The following is a 21,451-nucleotide window of genomic DNA, read 5'->3' as shown; positions in this document are numbered from 1 at the left end:
AGAAGGGCCACGACAGGAGCTGTGCATGTGCGCTGAGTGTGCAGGGGCGGGGTGGGGTGGGGCGTCAGGTGGAGGCACCGAGAGCCCAGATGGGGCTACTGAAAACCTCAGCCACCGTGAGGTTACAAAACTTAAATCTAAGGTGCTAGTGGTACGGATGAAGAGCAGGGCTGGAATTGGGATTGTTTCGAAGGGAGAGTTGGTGGGAATTGCAGATGGCAACAACAGCCAAGGAGACATTCAGCCAATCACGGTTTACCTCAGACGTGTTTTCCTGCCTCCCAGCACCTGCCCGTGCACCTGCCGATCAATGTCTTCCGGACTTAACACAGAGTGTCCTCCAAACTTTACTCCTTCCTTCACATCTTTCCTAACGCCTCTCCATTCCCTGAAGGAGTGTTTGCCCTCAAAGACAGTGACAAGACACTTAGAACTCAATCTGTCTTCGCTTTTTCCTGAGTGGTAGGTCTGCTCCCACCCGGAGCACAACTTTGGAGGACAGAGTCCAGAATGTACTCTCACGGTGCCTGGACAGAGTGTGTGATGGGGGTCCACGTACATCGATGAACTAAGCGTAAACCCAAGTGGGTTAACAATACTCCACAGTCACAAGGTCACATTCACATGTGTGAACATCTGTGAACGAGTTGGCTTGCGTGTCAGATGAGGTCAAAGGTGGAGCTGGTTTGCCAGGGGGTAGCAAGGAGAGGGTCCATGAGGGTTGCTGAACTTCCACCACCATAAAGTAGTCTCTCAGAAAGTTTACCTACAAATCAATTCCATCAAGTTCAAAATTAAATCATTAAGGAAGCAGAAATCGGCATACCTAGGGTTGCATCTGGTATTCATCAAGCTGGTGTCTTAAGGAGTCTTGGTTTAGAGGTGTGAGAGGGCTCCCCTGGAAGCTGTGAGGCCTTCATAGCCATTTGCACACAGCTTGAGTTCTGGGCGAGGTCTCAGTCGCCACCTTGACCCCTTCCTCTAGCAGGGAAGAGAGGTTTTGGGGGTCAGTCACAGGCGAAATTGTCCATTAGGAAGCTTTAACATTTCCCCTGTTGGCCTTGGAAGGTAACTTTTCAAGCTAAGAAAAGGGATTAAGATAGATGGGCATTTCCTCACTTACACAATTAAGGTGTTTTTTTTAAAAAAAAGAAATTTACATTTTAACATGTTATAAGCACAATTGCTCAAAAAGTGGTTTATTATTTAGAAGAAAAAAAATGTATTTGAGTAGAGGCTATATATCAGACCCCAGATCTACTCTTTTCCCTCTGGGTAAAAGCTTTGTCTATTTTCAGACTTTCAAATTTAAGATATATAATTTATTTGATAATGAAATTATTTCATCCTTTGAATACCTCAAAGAAAAAAGATATTATTTTAAAATCTAATTAACTTTCACTTAAAGGTGAACTATTGAAACCTTTTCCTCTGAGATGGAGAACAATACAAGTAGATGTATTATATAGATATATATATCATTTCTAGTCAACAACTAGAGTCCAAGCCATTTCAATAAAATCAAAAAAGAAGAAAGAAGAAAAAAATAAAAGAATAAAAAGGAAACAGAAGAAAAGAAGAAGAAAAAAGAAATGAAGGTGGGGGGGGAAGAAACTTTAAAAGAAAAGAATATGCACTGGTAAGAAATGAATAAAACTGTCATTAATCATAGACAAAACTGTTTTGGGACAAAGATAAATGATTAGAACTGGTAAGTAAGTCAAGCAAGACTTCTGGATATAAGTTCAATGTGAAATCAATAGTATTTTGATTACCAGCAAAAAGAATACAAACATGATTTTTTAAAAATATATAATTTACAGTGGCATCAAAAATGACCCAACACCTAAAAATAATCTAATAAATACGGCAAGGCCTCCACATAGAAAATTATGTAACAGAATTGGAAGAAAATACAGGAGACCTGGCAATTCTATGCCAGGAAATTTGACAACTTAGATAAAACGGTCAAATTATTTGAAAAACAATGTAATATAACAGATACAAGAAGAATACTCCTATATATGTTAAATAAATTAAATTCACAATTTGAAACTTTTGAACAAAGAAAATTCTAGACCCAGATGACTTTACTAGTAAATATTTTCAAACATTTAAGAAAGAAATTATGCCAATCTCACAAAAACCCAGAGAATCAGGAAAGAGGAACTACATCCCAACTCATTCATGAGGCCAGAATAATGCTGACATTTAGGGTGACCAACTGTCCTTGTTTGCCGGAGACTGAGAGGGCTGCCAGGATGGGAACTTTCAGTGCTAACACCAGGAAAGTTGCAGGAAAATCAGAAAAAGTTGATCGCTCTACTGACATCAAAACCTCACAAGGAAATTACGTGAAAGGAAAACAACAGGCCAAGGTAATTTACAAATATTGATGCAAAAATTCTAAACAAAATATGAGCAAATTGAATCCAGCAATACATAAAAAGGGTAACATATTCTGACTAAGGAGGTTTAAGTTAGGAGAACAAGGTTGATTTGACATTCGAAAGTCAATTGGTGCACATTACCTCATTCACTGAATAATGGAGGAAAACAATATGATCATCTCAATAGATGCCAGAAAAGCATTTGATAAAACGCAATAGCCACTAATCTTTGAAAACACCAGTAAACTAGGAGTGAAAAGGAATTTTCTTAATCTGAATAAAGGTAGCTACCAAAAAGGCACTTCTATTCAACATGGCACTGGAGGTCTTTGCCAGAACAATATGGCAAGAAGAAGAAATAAAGTGTATAAATATTAGAAAGGGAGGGGAAAATTGCCATGATTTGATTACATAATTGGGTACATGGAAAAATCCAAAGAATCTACAAAATATTAGAATTAATAAGTGATCTGAGCCAGATTATTGGATATGTTGTCAATCCATAAAAATGAATTGTACTTCTCGTGTTTGCTCCGGCAGCACATATACTAAAATTGGAATGATACAGAGAAGATTCGCATGGCCTAGAGGACGGAGTCTCAGCCTTGACGCTGTTTGTGTGTTGGTCTGGATCCTTTGCTCTCGTGGGCAGTGCAGCACCCCTGGCCTCGACCTCTAGACGCCAGTAACAAACACCCCGTCCTCCAGCTGACATAACCAAGAATGTGTCCAGACATTGCCAATGGTCCCTGGGGCCGGGGGCCAGAATTCCCCCAGCTGAGGACCACAGTTTTATTGCTGGTCCTGGAGGAGACATGTGTGTGTATTCACTTTATGAAAATTCATGGATCTGTACACATACAATGCAGCAACTGTTCTGAGTGTGTGTTAAACTTTACAAGGTTTTAAAATCGAAAAAGAAGTTGATGAATAACTAAAAGAACCAAAACTTTTAGTGTAAACATGGAAAATAGATCCAGTGTAGCGTAAGGTCTTGTCTGCAGATAAGGAGATTGAGATCCAGGGCCCTAGGTGGTTCTGTGGCCAGTGGGACCCAGTGGAGAACCCTCGCCCCTCCACTCCCTCCCTCCCAGGCAGACTTGCTCCCAAATACAGAGCAAAGGCTGATCCCACACAGGGACTCGGTTGGACCTCTGACACCCAACCCCCACTGTGAAAACAGGGTTGATAGACACTACACCCCAGCACCCTGCAAAGAGAATTCTGAAAACCAATATCTCATGCAAACAGGATATTAACTTTTGTCAGAAAGATCAAAAAAGACTTGAGGTTTTTCTTCGCAGCCTCAGCCTCTTTGCCGCTCCTTCTCTGGCTTTATCTACTCATTTCAGTCTGCAGGCAGGAAGAGATGGCAGCCGGGGAGACACAGGTCTACGCCAAGGTCCACAGCAAGCTCAAGGGCCGCAGCACCGCCTCGCTCCTGGACCCCCTCCTGGGGATGGGCTTCCCGGCACACACCGCGTGAGTACTGCCCAGCTGGGGCATGCCCCAGACCCCCAGCCTGACCCTTCTGAGGTCCCAGCCGCAAAACACTGGCTGCTCAGGGCGCTTACTTCCTGTCAAGGGGTTCTGCTTGCAGGGTGAGATACAGTCTCAAAATAAGGCCCTTTCCTGCTTTTCGTAAATGACATGACCTTTGCCTTTTAAAGAAAAACTCTGGCAGCTGGCTGATGGGGGGAGGACCCTGAAATTTGTGAAAATTGAAAGCCATGTGTCACTGTGATGCCCCTATTTCTCGGGGTTTGGAGGAGCTCGGGGCCTGTGTACCCTCTTTGTGGGCAGCTCGGTGACTCTGAGATGATATTTTAAACTAATTTGAAAGGCCCCGAAACCCATGAGTCTCTAGTGCTGGGACCTGTTGAGATGAGAATGGGTTTCTCAGTGGTGCAGGGGGCCATTCATCCTTAGGGAAAACCTCTTGAATGTCTGATAATGGAACAAAATGGTTCAGGAACTACCCAAACCATGTTACCCAAGGTAAACGACCACACGTAGAAAATGTTCACCTTAGGAGTGACCCCCGTCCGAGAGGGAAGAAGACCCCCGAAGCCATGAGCTATGATACTGACATTGGGTTATAGCTTCCGTGGAAACGAGATTCTCAGATCTGGTCCTTTCACGTGCTCATTCACATGAAAAACACGTCAGAAGTCCCCTTAAGTAACGCTGGATTTGGGAGGGGGGCAAACTTTCCTTACACGTTATCACAAAAGCCTGACCCCACGGGGTGAAACCATGTTGAAGCCAGCCAGACGCCCTTCTTCTCCAAACCAGATCAGAACTTTGTCCTTACCTCATGCTCATAACAAACCAGGGGCCTGGGAAATGGGGACCGGGAGCCAGTGTGAGCAGAGTGACTGCTGTGTGTGGATTCCGCCCTGGGCACCTGCCATCAGGTGCAGACGGGGACACTGAGGCCAGAAGGACAGCTGGTGCTGGGGCAGGACCGGAAGTCCATGTTTTCTCGCACTGCTGGCTGCCGCTGTGCTGTGGACACATACTCAGAATCCCTTCGCATTCAAACATTAGCCGTCTGGGGGCAGGAAACATGTTTTAAGCTTCTCATTAGGCTGGGGTGCCCCAGGTAAGGCTCCAGGCCGAGGCCTCTCCAGAGAGCACATCCTGTCCGTGTTCCCAGGGTGGCAGCTTTGGGCAGCACCCCCCTGGCCTCCTCATCACCTCCAGCTTTTTCCGGCTGAACTCCTGAGTGACTTCCCTTAGCCATATTCCGTTCTGTTCAATTTTGTGTAGTTCAGTTCAGTTCAGCTCAATGTATATACATCCAGTTACAATGCTTAGGCCTCAGGGGCCCACAGGCTGAGAGGGGAGGCAAATGGACTCAAGTCCATTGAGATGAGAAGTGTGGTGACCATATGTGCAGTGGGGAAACACAGGAGGGGCTGCAGGTCCACACTAGTGGGTGGTCTGGGAGGGCTTCCTGGAAGTGGGGCATTTGAGCCGAGCCTGGAAGAACCATGGGCATGTTGGCGAGGGCCATATTTGGTGGGGAGGCAGATGTGCCAATTGGGGCCCTGGATGGCCCTTCACAGCTGACTGGAGGATCCGGGAGTGGGTCCACCTGGCTGTGGGGGAGGGCAGGGGAGACGGGATTGCAGGTGTGGGTGAACCTGAGAGCATGCGCCCTTGGGTTGTGCCAAGGACTGGAGGTGTGAGCCCCCAAAGGAAAATCAGCAGGGAGATAGGAGCAGATCTGTATTTTCAAAAACCACAATGAGGCCACGCGGAGGACAGAGGCCTGAGTGCTGTACCCAATTGTGAAGTCTCGCGGTCCAGCCCTCCTGGGGCCCTCCAGAGGTCCAGTGGGTGGCAGGGCTACCCTTGCCTGTCCTTTCTTTCCCAGCCAATGGAAGGCAGGGTTCTCAATGCTCCTTCGTTCTGCTTTCCTTTAGGCTGAAGGCACTGGCAGCCACGGGAAGGAAGACGGCAGAGGAGGCAGCAGAGTGGTGAGTGGGGCTGTCTTTGCAGAGCCGGGGTGCGTGGACTGACCTACTCCTGCCTGAGGACTCTGAGTGGACACTGGGAAGTGCCCGGTACAGTCTGGGTGGGGCGGAGGCAGGGCCACCTCCATGCCTGCCTCCCAGCACCAGGGAAAGGAAGAAAGAGCCCAGTTTCAAATAGAAAACAAAGGAGAAAGACCATCAAACAAGGCTTTCTTCCCTTAAAAATCTGATTTAATCCAAATGTGACTGCAAAGGAGATAATTCATGTGATTTGTTGAATAAATATGGAAGAGCCCTTTTTGCTGATATAAAATAGAGGTTGCCACTCTCTCGGGCTGCCTCTGATGGGGAGAGAATTTCCTGGGGTCATGAATGCCCCCTAAGGCATGGGTACGGTGCAGCTTAAGGGGCGCCCAGTGACTGGGGCGTAGGCTGAGAAGCTGGGTTCCCGGCGGCTCAGCCACTCACCCGCTGTGACTTGGCTTACCACCCACGGCGCCCGGCCTCGGTTGTCTGCTCTGGGAATCCCGAGAAGGCACCCCGTTCTCAGACCAGGCCCGCCTGAATGTGCCATGAGGCCATCTTCTTCCCCTAGGCGGGAAGTCCCCTCTGGCTCTGCCCCAGGACAGTCACAGTGAGAATCAAACAATAAAAGCCAGCTCCTGCAAGGCGGTGGTGCAGTCTGCAGAGCAGGCCGGCAGACACTGAGTGCACGCGGGCCTTTGAGTGTCCAGCACTCTTCCCCCTCCAGGAACTCTAGGCCAAGGGCAGAGTGTGCAGCCCCTCCACGGGGCAGAGGGAAATACCCAGGGCCCCCTGGGCTAGGCGAGCTCTGAAGTCGGTGCCAAGTTTGAGTTAGAAACCAGTCCCACTGCTGTGAGGGCCCTGGTTGGTCCCTGCTGGTTATGACTCAGCCAATAAGACTGCAAGTCCCACCAAGGAACGGGGACACAGTAGGGTCCCTGAGTCTCAGCCAAGAGTGGGCCCAACCTCACTAGTAATCAGGGAGGTGCAAATCAAGGTGCCATTCGAAACCACGGGCACCTTCCAATGCTGGTGAAGGGGACGGAAGCGGTGATCGCTTGCTTTCCTGGTTGCAATCTGGGGTGTCTAGTCCACACTGAGCATGTGTGTCGCCACCTGCCCAAGCAGCTCCAAGTCTACGGACATTCTCTGGAGAATGGGCATAAGAAAATGTGCAAAAATCTTAATTATGGTATTAAAAAAGGAAACAATTTAAATGTGCACCAATGGAAGGGGTGAATGGAGGATTACACACAGGTACCTGACAGGATGTTATACAGCTCAGCTAGATGTGTGTGTTATCGACATGGGCAAATCGGGAAGACATATTGTTGAGTAAAACATACAATTACTCGCAGAATAATTTAGACTATGGCTTATAATTTGTATAAAACACACAAATGCTACCTATGGATTTATGACTGAAATGTCTAGAAGAAAACCTGCCTCCCTAAGAGGGAAGGGAGCCAGAATGAAGGGGGGACAGCTGGTATTTTTTGTTATTATCAGGCAGACTGTGTTTACACGTAAGTAATGTGTTCCTACGTGGTTGAATACTGCTTTCTAAACCTAATATTATCTCCCAAGCACTTCCCTGAGTCATTAGAAACTCTTTGAAACCATAATTTCTAAGGAATAGGTAGGTAAATTTGCTACCGTTCAGCTAATCTTTCTTTCCTATTATAAAAACCCTACAATAAATATTTTATACGTGCAGTTTTATTTATGCTTTTTGCTTTTTCCTTTCATTAAATTTGTGGAAGTAGAATTCCTGGAAATTCCGTTTAAGTGGAATGTGAATGTTAAGGTTCTTGACACATACTGGCAAATTGCTTTATATAAAGATTGCAGACTTAGCCTTAAGTTTTGCTCCACCTTTGACACCACTGAGCATGACTTTTACCCTTTGAAAATCACATCATTCATTTGACAGATGAGAATTAAAACAGTTGTTTTAATTCTCACTTTTATTATCAGTAAGAATGAACTTGAGTATTGGCGTATAGGTCATTTCCCATACATCTAAAATAACTTTCTGAATTGAAAGAAAATATGAGTTGACTAAATTTTGTCTCCTTCTTTGTGGATTGAGTTTTACATTTAATTTGAAGTTTGAGATAAAATTAAAATGTGAATTTTTTTTGCACAAAATGTTTTCAACACTAAGAAGATGGCTAGACCAACAAAGTCATTGGAAGAGCAGTTTCACTGTCACTTTTCTCTCGTTTTCTTGGTCTACAAACTGGGAATCAGACTAACCTGGGTCTCAGACCTGAGTGGACACCCACCTGCTCTGTGGCCGCACAAGGCCACATGCTTGGTGCGTGTCACCCATGCAGTGGCCGGAGGACTACGTTATGTGACGTGTACATGTCACATGCTCAGCACGGCCTGTTTTTCTGAGTTGCCGCCATTGCGTCTTTTTGTCAGGACACCAGCTGAACGTGTCCTGTTCTCTGTTGCAGGCTGCACTGTCATTGCAATGACCCTTCTCTTGACGACCCCATCCCCCAGGAGTATGCCCTTTTTCTCTGTCCCACGGGGCCCCTGCTGGAAAAACTTCAAGAGTTCTGGAGAGAGAGCAAGCGCCAGTGCACAAAGAACAGAGCGCATGAAGTCTTTCCTCACATAACACTCTGTGACTTCTTCACGGTGAGCCAGCCCCAACAAGCCTTTAACACTCATTAACGCGGCAGCTGATGTCATTTCTATGATAACTAGGGAATGAGGGGACACATGGAGCAGTCCTATGATTTATGTTCATGGGGCAGTGCACACCTGTAATATTTGCTGACCTCTCTGCCTGAGATATCCTTCACTTTTCTCTTCACCCTCATCTGGTGAACTCCTATTCATCCTTCAGAACCCAACTCATTTACCTCCTCCCTTTTTTAAGTCTCCTCCAGCTTCCCAAGTAGATGGGGTTGCTGCCCTTTGTGCTCCCACCTCCTTTTTATTTATATCTCTAGTGGCACTTTCCCTGTGTCTGGTGCACCAGACTGAATCCCTCATGGAAGGTGGATGCTTCACTCATCTGGGTACCCCAGAGATTAGCATGGCGCCTAAAATAGAGTAGATGCTTCAGAAATGTGTGATGGATCGACGGAAGAGTGGGTAGGTGTTGTCCAGTCACAAATGCGGTGCTGTTCCCTGCCTCAAGGACCAGTCCTGATTTAAAAAATGGTCAAATGAGCAGCTCCATAGGGGCCCGGGGAAGGTGAGAAGGACCTGGGGTGCTCAAAATAGAAGGGGTGTGAGAATGAAGGAGGGGCAGACACCACTTCCTCTGTGGCTCCCACCCGAGAAACCTGGAGAGGGCACACCCTGGCCTGGCCCTGCCCTGCTGTCAGCCAGTTCTAAGGGTTCCACTCAGCAATCGGATTGAGCAGTTTTGACAGAACTGCCCAGGTGATGGGGCTCTGCCACTGTGGGGTGCGGTGTGGCATTGTGGGGGGTGGCACTAGGAAGAGGGGTCACACAGAGCTGTGTGCAGCGAATCGAGGCAGTGGGGAGATAGTGTCAGAGTGTATGTTGGTTCAGGGTCCTCCAAGAAGCAGACCCAAGGTGGGATTAGAAGTGCAGTAGATTTCTTTCGGAGAATCACCTGTGAAGGATGAAAGACAAGAAAGGATGGGCAGGGCAAGCTTTCAGGCCACGGCGTGTAGGGCTGTGTGGGGACAGAACCCCAAAAAGCAGTTTCCAGGCTCTCGGCCTCACATAGACCGGTGCTGGCTCAGGTAGTAAATGGCCATCAACTATGATTGCATGGCCATCAGCTGTGGCTAGTTGGCCATCAGCTGTAACCAGTGAGCCATTGGCCACTAATATAACTGCTGTGGCTATGCTAGGAGAGAGAGAAAAGTGGGGGCTGGCAGGAGGATGGTGGCTGAGCTAGCGGGAGTGGATTGCAGAGAGGTGGATGCCGCCAGCGAGAATATAGCGGTATGACTCCCCTACCTATGGCTCCGTGGGTGTTCCTTTTTGGCCTCACCATATCCTGCGTTCTTGTGTGGGGAGCGGGAGCAGAGACCCTGCAGGACCCCCCGCCCGACAAATGGCGCAGCGAGCAGGGTCTCCTGCACGACAGGCTGATACCTGTGGAAGGTGGGTAGGAGGACAGGGTGGCAGAGGAGGGGACTTGCCAGCAGCACTTTCCTGCGAGCCTAAGAGCCAAGACCCTGTCAGCATCCATGACTGGCTCAGTCACTGCGAGAGCGTGGCCTGTGCCCCGGCCAGCCAGTCAACAGCGGGAGGTACAGGCTGCTACCCTCCTCGCTGAGGGCTCCGAGTGGCACGCCTGTGACAGCTTAGGAGACTATAGAAACTGCCAGAAGCTAAATGATGCCCTGGTGAGCACAGCTCTGGGCCAAGGCATGGAGAGGGGACTGGCTCAGGATGGGACGTGGGGGTTGAGTCAACATGACAGGCACGGAGGGCCTGTGTCATGCAGGGTGTCATGAAGGGTCTCTAGTCCCGCTCCACACATAAGAACATAGGACATGGTGAGGCCAAAAAGGAACACCCACGGAGCCATAGGTGGGGGAGACATACCACTATAGTCTTGCTGGCAGCTGTGTTGGAGACACAGAAAGCAGGAGCCACACAATCCACAATCCACACTCCGCCCCTTGCAAGCTTAGCCACAGCAGTTATATTAGTGGCCAATGGCTCACTGGTTACAGCTGACGGCCAACTAGCCACAGCTGATGGCCATGCAATCACAGTTGATGGCCATTTACTCCCCGAGTGAGCACCTTTCCATGTGAGTCCAAGAGCCTGGAAACTGCGCTCCCGGCTCTGTCCCCACAGCCTGTAGCTCAGTGACAAGGGATGGCCCAGCTGAGCAGTGAAAGGATGTTCCATTCCAAAAAGAGTCTTACCTGCAATCGCTGAGAAACTGAGGACCAGGTGTAGAACAAACCCATAACCCCAAACACACAGACTGGATAAATTATGTTAGTTGTGAACAGAAAGGGGATCACCAGGCTGCATAATTTTTATTAATTACATTAATTGGTATAAAAAATAATAAATGGAGCCACCGCAGAGGAACCGCCTTGCCGGGCTCACTCCTCAAACCTCCAGGATGTTAAAACAGAGCAAAACAACCTTTGCACTGGGCCTGAGCAACCTGTGTCCTGGGGGACTGTTTGCAAAGATAAGAAGAAAGCAGGTCTGATGACCGCTGGACTGATGACCACGGGACTGGAAATTACAAACAGTGTTTAGAATGAGCATCACTGTGTCATGTCATCTGCGCTATAGAACCGCCTTCCGTTTGCAGATGGAACTGTGCCCCTTCCCTCTCTCGCCGACAGACACCCCTCGCCTTTGTCTGCTCATCGGCACAGTATTGGGGTTTCTGCCTGAATTAATGATTCCCAAATAGCTATTCTTATTGAGCTCAGTAATGCTTGTTGCCTCTCACTTTGGAAGGCCTTTGATTTTCAGGCGAAGACAGGTGACCTTCTCATAAGCAGTGAGTAGGCACACCCACTGTTTCTCTCCCCGTAGTGTGAAGACCAGAAGGTGGAATGTCTCTATGAGGCCCTCAAGAGAGCTGGGGACAGGATGCTGGGCTCCTTCCCCTCGGTGGTCCCTCTGGTTCTCCACTCTTCCATCAGCTACCTGGGCTTCTTCGTCACCGACAGCCATGCAGACGTCATCCGGGAATTCGCCATGATGTTCGCCACGGAAGCTGCTGTCTTAGCAGGTAGGCAGCCCCAGCCGGTGGCACACACAGGGCCCGGTTAATAGAAAGCAACCCCTTTGTGTCTGGGGCTGTGCTGGCCACCCCTGGACACACAAGGTGGCTATTCCTCGCTCAGTGGTGGTCAGATGTCTGGCTGGGCTGGGCTTGGGGTGCACACCCCTGCCCAGGGCATTCCCATCCCCACCCCTCCCTTTGCAGTCAGCTACTTTGACAGGGCCTTAACCTGAGGCCGAACGATTTACGAGAGCCTTGCTAACGAGCCAGACGTCCTTAACACGTAAGCAAACAAAACCTGGGAACCAGCACTCGTCTTTTCTCCAAGTGGGAATAACCTCATTTACATCGAGTTCAAATTGATTTTCCAAACACTTGCCATTTTCTAGCTGCCTGAGAAACTGTCCCAGGGGGGACATTGAGTGGCAGTGTGGTGGCAAGGATTGTAGGCTGGAAAGTGTCCCACAGTGGCCACCTCTCCTCACCAGGTCAGCACCGTGTGTCAAACACAGGTCCTAGCTGATTAATTTTAATTTTCATGGTATGAGCTTAGTTTTCTCTCCTTGGCTTCTTGGGGAAAGATTATCTAGACTCACTTTGAAAATCAGCAAAATTCCCTTTTCTGCAAACTCCAGCCCTGATCTGGAGGCTGACGCTCCAGGTGGGGTCAGTCAGAAGAATCTTGACTTGACCTCTGAAGACGTGACTTTCTCCTGCATTTCTGGTCAGTGCTGTGCCTTAATCGAGTCAGCTCAAGTCCCTGAGCCATTTCTCTTTCTCGGCAAAATGGTGAGGCTCTGGTTTATCAAACCACACAGCCTACTTTTGCAGAACTTCCCCGTAGTTCCTGGCACACAGACACTTGTCAGGGTGGTTGTGATGAGCTGACTCTGAAACTCGGGGCCCCAGTCCCGGTGGTGAGACCCTTCGGCTGCCCTCCACAGGCGTCCCACGTCCCCCATCCTCAGAGGTGTACGAACCCAGGTCCCAGCCTCATAAGTAAATCCCTGAGTCCCAGGTTTCCACTTGGAGGCTGGCTTACAGAGTCCGGGGACCATAGCTGCTGGATTATTATCACGGGACCCATGTCTCTGTGGACTAGTCTCCTTCATGTAAATGCCAGTTCAAAGGATGGCTCTCTCATCTCCTGCCTCTGAAAGGAAAACATGGTTCTGATACAATGTGTCAGCCACTTACCTCAGAGCCACTTACTCTTCATGCCCCCCCCCCAAGTGGGTCTCATTGCCCATTTTAAAAATGGAGAAACCTAGGCCATGAAGGGTGAAGGGCCTGCCTGAAGGTCACTGTCATAGTGTCCCCTAAAATCCATGTCTACCCAGAACCTCAGAAAAGGACCCTATTTGGAAACAGAGTCTTTGTAGATATAATTCGTTAAAATGAGGTCATCCTGGAGTCGAGTGAGCCCTACATGCAGTGACTGTAGTGCTTGTAAGATGAGGAGAGGACACAGAGACATAGGAGGAGGCCACGTGAAGACCAAGGCAGAGATGGGATGATGCAGCCAGAAGCCCAGCAACGCCAGCAGCCCCCAGAGGCTGGACGAGGCAGGAAGGACCCGCCCCTGCAGCCCCAGAGGGCGTGTGGCCGTGCTGACACTTTGATTTTGGATATCTATTCTCTAGAACTGTGAGAAGACAAATTCTTGTTTTGTTTTGTTTTTTTTAAGCCATGCAATTTATAACAATTTGTGACAACAGCCCCAGGAAACAAACAGAGTCCCCTACCCAGTGGTGGCACACTGGACCTGGAGCCCAGCTCTGGCTCGCGCCACCCCACCTGGGTGTCACACTGACTGACCACAGGTCCCGACAGAGCGAGTGGCTTTGACCTTGATCTATCGCCAGGTCCTGAGAGGCTCTGCCCCACCTTTCCGAGGCCTGTGCGTGGGCCACAGAGAGAAGAAAAGACAAGGGCCCATTCAGGAGTCGGGCATGACTCACTGATCCCTCTGACGACGACAGTGGTGGGTCTTTGTGAGGCCACACTGACTCATGTGGCAAGGCCGTCCTGCCCCCACTGCTGAGACACCTGAGAGAAGGAATTTCCCCTACACCCACTCACTCTCTTGCTTCAAGCTTCTCATCTCCATGGTGTCAAGTTTGCTACTAAAGACGTGGCAGATGAAGCACAGGTGGGGCTGCCGAGCCTGGGCTCCAAAAAGTGCTCGCAGCATCCCTGACATTCTTCAGGGGAGAATAGGTCCTGTCAGCTGGTGTGTGTTGCCCATGGGAGAGGTGGCAGGTAACTAGTATTTACTAAAGTGTCCTGGACACCGTCAGTTCAGAGACCGGTTTCGACAGCTGTCACTGTCCTCACGCTGTTGCTATGGAAATGGAAGCTGAGTCAGGCCACGGTGGCGCTGCCAAAAGGGTCAGAATGCATGTAAAGCCAGGTCCACCTGACACCACACTCGGTGCTACTCCCATTGGTCACCACCTGCCCAGATCATGAACTAGTTTGCGGCCCGACTGAAATCAGACCGTGGCTGGCCTGAGAGCCCTGGGATGAAGACCAGGAGAGCTGCGGCCATGAGGGCCAAGACGCCCCCAGAAAGACGGGGGGCACTCCCAGAGCTCCTGCTTCACTGAAGTGAGCCGAGGGTCAGAGAGGCCGCCGTGTCTGACAGTTAGGCCCTTTCTTCCTGAGACTCTGCAGGTGAACACAAGCCGCTGACCTGAAGTGCAAGCCTGCAGTCCATGTGCTCACCCCAGGGATGGAGCAGAGCTGTCTACTTTATACCTGTTTATCGACTAGCTTGCAAATCGATGGGCCCCAAACACCCCCCGAAACCCATCTCTCTTTACTCTCCTCTTTCCTACGTCCTCGTACAATCTCCAGGAACTCAACCACGTCCTCTACAAGGGGAACCCTGTGACAGGGCACAGTCTGAGCGGCGTCTCCTCTGGCCAAGGAGGCCAAGGTGCAGAGGGGGAGGGAGTGAGCAGAAGCAGGGGGCCCATGTATAAAGATTCTCACCACCAAGCCTGAGCATGCAGCCATTGTGGATGCATAGCCGTTCGGGGTGAGTAGCCATCATGGGTGTGTAGCCATCTTGGGTACGTAGCCATACTGCATGGATAGCCATCCGGGGTGCGTGGCCGTCCTCGGTGCGTAGACAGCCTGGGTGCGTAGGCACCTTGGACCCATAGCCATCCTGGGTGTATGTCCATCCCGGGCACGTAGCCATCCAGGGTATGTGGCCATCCTGGGTGTGTAGATGGACTGGGTGGGTAGCCATCCAGGGTGCGTGGCCATCGTAGGCGCATAGCCAGCCTGGGTGCGTAGGCAGCTCGGATCCGTAGCCATCCTGGGTGTATGTCCATCCTGGGCACGTAGCCATCCAGGGTATGTGGCCATCCTGGGTGTGTAGACAGACTGGGTGGGTAGCCATCCAGGGTGCGTGGCCATCGTGGGTGCGTAGCCAGGCTGGGTGGGTAGCCAGCCTCAGCGTGTAGCCATCCTGGGTGCGTGGCCATCGTGGGTACGTAGCCAGCCTGGGCGTGTAGCCATCCTGGGTGCGTGGCCATCCTGAATGCGTAGCCAGCCTGGACATGCAATGCCGACAGTGAGTAAAGGCTCGGCACCCGTTTACCTGGTTCTGCAGACTGCACCGTGAAGCCTTGCACCAAGCAGCTGCATCTGACGCTGGCCCACAAGTTCTACCCCCACCACCAGAGGACACTGGAGCAGCTGGCCAGAGCCGTGCACCCAGGCCTCAGCTGCCAGTGGACTGCGACGCTGTACTCAAGGGACATGCGATTTGTGCACTATCAGGTGAGTGAGCCCAGGCCAGGCAAGCAGACTGGATGAGTGAACGCCCTGCCCCCACCACACCCCACAGCCCTCCCCCAGCAGGGGGCTGGATGAATGAATGGCTGCACACACACACACACACACACACACACACAGCACTCACCCCCGCAGCCCCCTGCTGGAGATACTTTAGTAAAAGGAAGAACTTTCTCTAAAATCAGGTGCTTTTCTGTGCAATTTGAAACTAGCATTCATATGCATACATATGTTGTAGATGCAGAAATTTGGAAAAAATGGAAACATTTCTGTTAATAAAAATGGAATATTGCAAAGGCTTATGAATACGTTGTGTTACTTGTTAATTTGTTTAAATAATGATTTGGGTGAAACCTCATTCCAAGACTTTCTCCCCCTAAATTGATTGGTACAAAAAAGAAGCCACGTACATAGTACTCCTTAAGGACCCACAGACTAAGTATAAATGAGTCCACCACTGTCCGTGTTGTGGGAGAAGCTGTAGATAACCTCGCACCAGGGAAGGGATGTGTAAGTCTGATTACGCTTCAAGGTCTTTCTCGTAAGAAATAAGTACGTAGAGACAGATGGTGGATGACAGATAGATAAAGACAGATAGATAGATAGATAGATAGATAGATAGATAGATAGATAGATAGATAGATAGATAGATAGATAGCTATAGATGGATAGTAGAGAAACAGACAGATGATACAGTAGATACACAGATAGACAGACAGCAGATAGATGATAGACAGGTGGATAATAGAAGACACCAAAATTCGTTTCTAAATGTGTCCAAAGAATTCCATGCTGCATTGTGGTGTCTTCTACGCTATCATCAGACGAAGGTCTGGGTAGTGTGCTGGCGACATACAGCCCACTGGCAAGCCTGACAGCCAGAGGCAGACACGATAAGCCTCCATCGCCGTCTCTTCCACCAAAGTCCTTGCTCGAGACTTGAAAACAGTTGCTTCTTTTCCAGACCCTGAGGGCCCTATTCCAGTATAAACCCCAGAATGTGGATGAGCTGCCACTAACTCCTGGAGACCACTTCTTTGTGGACCCCACTCAGCAGGAGGAAGCCAGCGAGGGCTGGGTGATTGGGGTCTCACAGCGGACAGGCTGCCGGGGCTTCCTGCCAGAGAACTACACAGAGCGAGTCCGGGAGTGTGACACCTGGGTTAAGCACAGGTGAGTGTCGGCTTTCGAGCAGTCCAAGCCTCCCTCTGAAGGGTCTGAAAACAGTGGTCACAAGGTTTGCTTGCTTCTAGACCATCCATCCTTGGTAGAAATTGCCTTCTCCATGCTGGCAACAGTATCCCACAGCTGAATAGGAAGGATCTTGGCTGATTCGTGGTTTTATGCTGATAACATTCAGAAAACATGAATTACTTTAGATGGCTTCTGAGGTCATAATCCCAAAATGACTTCAAAATACCACTCCCTTATTATGGACATAACAAATTACAATGTGAGGTCCTAAGCTTGGTTTTATTTATCTTTTTATCCAGTGTATGAGGTCTGACAAGTAAGTTCACAAACTTGTTGCAACAATGGTGCTAAAATTTTTTTTATATCAGAAGGATTATTCATTATGAATTTGTACCAACTGGACAAACAGTTAACCAAGTTTACTATTTGGAAGTGCTGAAAAGGCTGCGTGAAAAAGTTAGACGACCTGGACTTTTCACCAGCAATTCATGGCTCTTACATCACGACAATACACGGCACTATTTGTGAGTGAGTTTTTAGCCAGTAAACACATAACTGTATTGGAACACCCTCTTTACTCACCTGATCTGGCCCCCAGTGACTTCCCTCTTTACCTGAAGATAAAGGAAATATTGAAAGGAAGACATTTTGATGACATTCAGGACATCAAGGGTAATACGATGACAGCTCTGGTGGCCATTCCAGAAAAAGAGTTCCAAAATGGCTTTGAAGCGTGGACTAGGCGCTGGCATCAGTGCATAGCTTCCCAAGGGGAGCACTTCGAAGGTGACTGTAGTGATATTCAGCAATGTGTTAGGTAGCACTTTCTCTAGGATGAGTTCGTGAACTTAATTGTCCAACCTCGTATAAACTGTCAAGTCCAAAGGTTCATTATTAGTTTTCTATTGCTACATAACAGATGACCTTATCAGCTAAAACCATATATGTTTATATCTCATAGTTTTCACGCGGTGGGAGTCTGGGCCTGGGTCTCCCAAGATGGCAGTCAGGTTTGGGCTGGTGCTGGGGGCAAATTGGAGGCCAGGGGTCCGCTCCCAAGCTCGCATGGTTGTTAGTAGAATTCACTTCCTGAAGCTGCAGTTCTCCTGGTGGCTTCTTCACATTCGGCTGGAATTTCTTAATTTTAGCATCTTTAGCGTCATCTGGAGAGGCGGAGAATTTTCAAAATCAGCAGGTACTGGTTCCTTTTGTTTAGCACTTCTTCCCTCTGTTTATCTCTCTCCTCACACCCTTCACTACAGGCAACAGGAAGAAACCAGTCTGCCCTTCTAATACTTGGCGTGAAAGTCCTTAGCTACGTAACTAAACTCCTCACGTACAGGTTCTGCTCTCCGCCCACAATCTCCACTTTTTCCCACTACATAATAAGGACCTCTTTCCTCCAGTTTCCTCTAACATGTCTCACTCCCTGAGTCCTCACCAGCGATACCTTTAATATCCAGATTTCTATTAATAGTCCGTTAAGGTAAGTTAGGCATCATTATGCTTCTCAATATTCCCTCAGCCTCCACCCACCACTCTGTCTCAAAGCTGCTCTCAAATTTCAGGTACTTGTACAGCAGCACCCCACTCCTGATGCCACATTTAGCGTCACTGAGCAGCGGAGCCAGTAATTTTTACATGATATGCATACATATTTATATTATAAATACATATATAAAATATGCACTTTATATTATTTTATACTTAATATATAACGATTATTAATAATATAACAGTGAATGTCTATTGCTCTATGATTTTGTATTATGTACATTATTATAATATAGACATCTATTGCACACTATGTAGCTACACATGCATTTGTGGATTCACTACATGGAATTTCCTTGTGCAATTGTTGGGACTAGCTAATTAAGTACAGGCAAGAAGGAGGGAAGGAGCCCAGAGCGGGCTGCAAACCACGGGCGAGTGTGTGACCATCGGGAAGGCAGATGGGAGAGCAATTGCAGACTCAGCTGCCATCTGCAATCTCTGAGCTCAGCAAAGCCCCATCCTTTTTTTCTTAAAGATTTTCCAACTGAAAATCAGCCCCACCCAGGATAACCTCCCTTCAGACTAACTTAAGGTCAATGAGTAGGGAGTTTAATCACGTCTGTAAAATCTCTTCACAGCAGCAATTAGATGGCACTTGATTGGATATAGTGGGAAAAGTGTGCGTATGCTTTCAGTCATGACCTAACCTGCTGAAAGGGGCAATTAAATTAAAATCTAAGCCCATGCAATAGGTCATGGTACATCCATACAACGGAATCTTTGCTGTTGTTAAAAATGGTCATGAGGAAGTATTTTATGTGCTGATATGGAGAACATCCTAGCTAAGTGGCAGAACAGTATGTATAGCAATAATTGTGGGGAAAACGTGAAGATAAACATAACTGTCTGTACATACGTATGCGTGATACGCGTTTATATGCGTGTCTCTGCCTAAAAGTCCCCTGGAAACAAGACTCTCTAGAGACGTCTCACAGTGGTGACCCATGGGGGTTGGGGTTGGAGCTGGGAGAATGGGACAGGAATGGGAGGGAGACTTTTCCCTTTCTACCATTCCATAATTTAAAATTTTTAAACCATATAAAAATATTGCTTATTCAAAATGTAAATTAATCCATTTTGAATGTAAAGAAAATAATATAAAGAAATCGAGTAAAAGAGGGAGAAGTCAGACGGCCCCGGCTGAGGTGTGTACACAGGATGCACAGCGTGAGGTCCTGGCTCCAAGTGTGAGCAGGGCCACGGCTTCCACCGCACGATTACAGCCGTCTGCGATGCAGGGAGACCAGTTTTTCTGGCAAAGCATAAATGGCCACGGGTCCTCTGAGCCAGCAAAACTCACAGTATGTTGGTGCCCCCAGGGACTACAGAGATAATCAAATACCAGCCTCCTCTTGGAGAACAGAGAACACTCCACCTCGGGAGGGCTGGGGGCGCTGGGTGACGTCACACAGTTAAGGAAGCACTGTTTCCTTTTAGAACCAACTACATCCCCATCTGGCCTAATGCAGTGTTTGCGGAGATGCTGCTGACCCCCAGCTGACCATCTGAGTTCCCAGCGGCATGGGGCCCCCCTACAGCCCCCGCTGCAGCAGGACCTCCACTCCCTGCTCAGGACAGAGGGTCTTCACTGTCACCAGGCGATTGGCAAACCTGGATGTGTCTAGAACAGCGCAGTGAAGGCTGTAAAAGATGAGTTTGTGGCTTACAGTTTTTGCTTCACAATTAATCTGTGGGCCACCTGTCACCAACATAACCATTCCAGCCTTTAAGCCTGACATTTCTGGGACGATTCTTCCTGGAGACAAGTTTACCTTAGGAATTAAGAAGTATTAAGAAAAATTGCAACACAAGGAGAGAAAAATAAGTACTGGCGAGGCTGTGCGGTGTCTGCTTGGCTGTGTTTTGCAAGCACCCCCATCTTCACTGGAGAAGCAGTGAGACGAACTGTGACAGGTGATTATGGGCCAGAATGGCAAATAACTCAGACTCAGGTGCTGTCCAACTCAGGTATCCTGACTAAGTCCTTTAAAGCTGCCCCAAATGGGCTTTGTTAAACGCTTAAAGGTTTTTAAATTAGAAAATGGTCCTTCAATGCCTTGGCATGTCACTAACATGATGAGTAGTGGAAAATGTGATCCAATGGCACAGTTCAAAGTGTAGCTCAGCTATGGCTGACAGGTGAACACCCCCTCCAGCTTCAGCCACAGGGCTGGCCCTTGGCTTTGGAACCCAGGCAGCAAGAACAGCGCCCAGGACAGGTGTGCAACTACACGGGGATGAGTGTCCCCCCGCCTGAGGGGACACACTGCTGGGTGTGAGTTTGCTGCCATGGGGCTCATTGCTGAGCAACTAAAACGTCAGTCACCTGTCACCAGTCCAACGAGCGCAGCCTGTATGCCGGGGGTTCCGGGACTTGGGGGGCCCTCAACAGTCATTCACGTGACGATATTCATCCATTACTATGAAGAAAAGGCTGAGTGGTGACCAAAGTGGTGGTGACAATGGAGCATATTGTTGAGTCACAGCGGTTTTCAACTCTCCATATTGAATGTATACAGCATAATTGAGGAAGCGAGGGCAGAGAAGCTTGAATGGTGGTGCTTAGGGAATGTTTTGTCATCTGCTAGAGAAGAGGAGACCATTTCCAACACTCAAGCTGTACAAGCCCAGGAACTTTCCAAAACCACAGCATGAGCTGGTGGCAAGTAGCTTAACAATAATAAACGTATTATTCTGGGCTGAACTGTGTCCTCCCCAAATCCACATGGTGGAGCCCTGAGCCCCGGCACCTGAGAATGTGACTATGGTTGGAGATGGGCCTTTACAGAGGAGACTTGGTTAACTTGATGCTGTTAGAGTGGGCCCTAGTCCCATCTGACTGGTGTCCTTATCAGAGGGGATCTGGACACAGATATACACAGAGGGACAAGCACGTGAGGACACAGGGAAAAGACGGCTACTGACAAGCCCAGGGAAGAGGCCTTCGGAGAAACCAGCCCTGCCGACAGCTTGATCTTGGACTTCTACCCTCCAGAACTGTGAGAGAACAAATGTGTTGTTTATCCCGCCCGTCTGTGGTACCTTGTTATGGTGGCCTCAGCAAAGTCCTATAGGGACGTCACCGTAGAACCCCACAGCCGGACTGCAGCTGTGCCCCTTTTAAAAGCCAGTGAGAATTTAAACCCATCTCTTTCTACGGTGTAAGGTGACCTTTCTCTTAAGTCAAAGAGAAAAACAGAAATGATGAAATGCTAAGTTCTTTCCTTTCTCTTCTCATTGCCAACCTTGCCATCATAATCTTGATTGTATTTCATTTGAAAGACCAG

At 48.7% G+C, this 21,451-nt stretch overlaps 1 protein-coding gene and 1 pseudogene across 1 annotated transcript in view; both read left to right on the top strand.

Annotated features, from left to right (window-relative positions):
- Nucleotides 1-2,914: 2,914 nt before the first annotated feature.
- LOC148754730 (U6 spliceosomal RNA) lies at nt 2,915-2,975 on the top strand (annotated as a pseudogene).
- Nucleotides 2,976-3,676: 701 nt separating this feature from the next.
- The window catches only part of UBASH3A (ubiquitin associated and SH3 domain containing A), a 40,433-nt gene continuing 22,658 nt past the window's right edge, over nt 3,677-21,451 (top strand). The window contains exons 1-6 of the mRNA XM_019745660.3: nt 3,677-3,872; nt 5,822-5,875; nt 8,362-8,548; nt 11,411-11,609; nt 15,229-15,398; nt 16,378-16,586. Of these exons, the coding sequence (XP_019601219.2) occupies nt 3,760-3,872; nt 5,822-5,875; nt 8,362-8,548; nt 11,411-11,609; nt 15,229-15,398; nt 16,378-16,586 (932 nt within the window). The 5' untranslated portion in view covers nt 3,677-3,759. The remainder of the gene's footprint in view (nt 3,873-5,821; nt 5,876-8,361; nt 8,549-11,410; nt 11,610-15,228; nt 15,399-16,377; nt 16,587-21,451) is intronic.

The sequence above is a fragment of the Rhinolophus sinicus genome, chromosome 17, assembly GCF_057876585.1.
Source record: "Rhinolophus sinicus isolate RSI-liver-muscle chromosome 17, RSI-T2T, whole genome shotgun sequence".
Classification (NCBI taxonomy): Eukaryota; Metazoa; Chordata; class Mammalia; order Chiroptera; family Rhinolophidae; genus Rhinolophus; species Rhinolophus sinicus.
The sequence above is the reverse complement of the archived record's forward strand: the minus strand, read 5'-3'. Positions and strand labels throughout refer to the sequence as shown.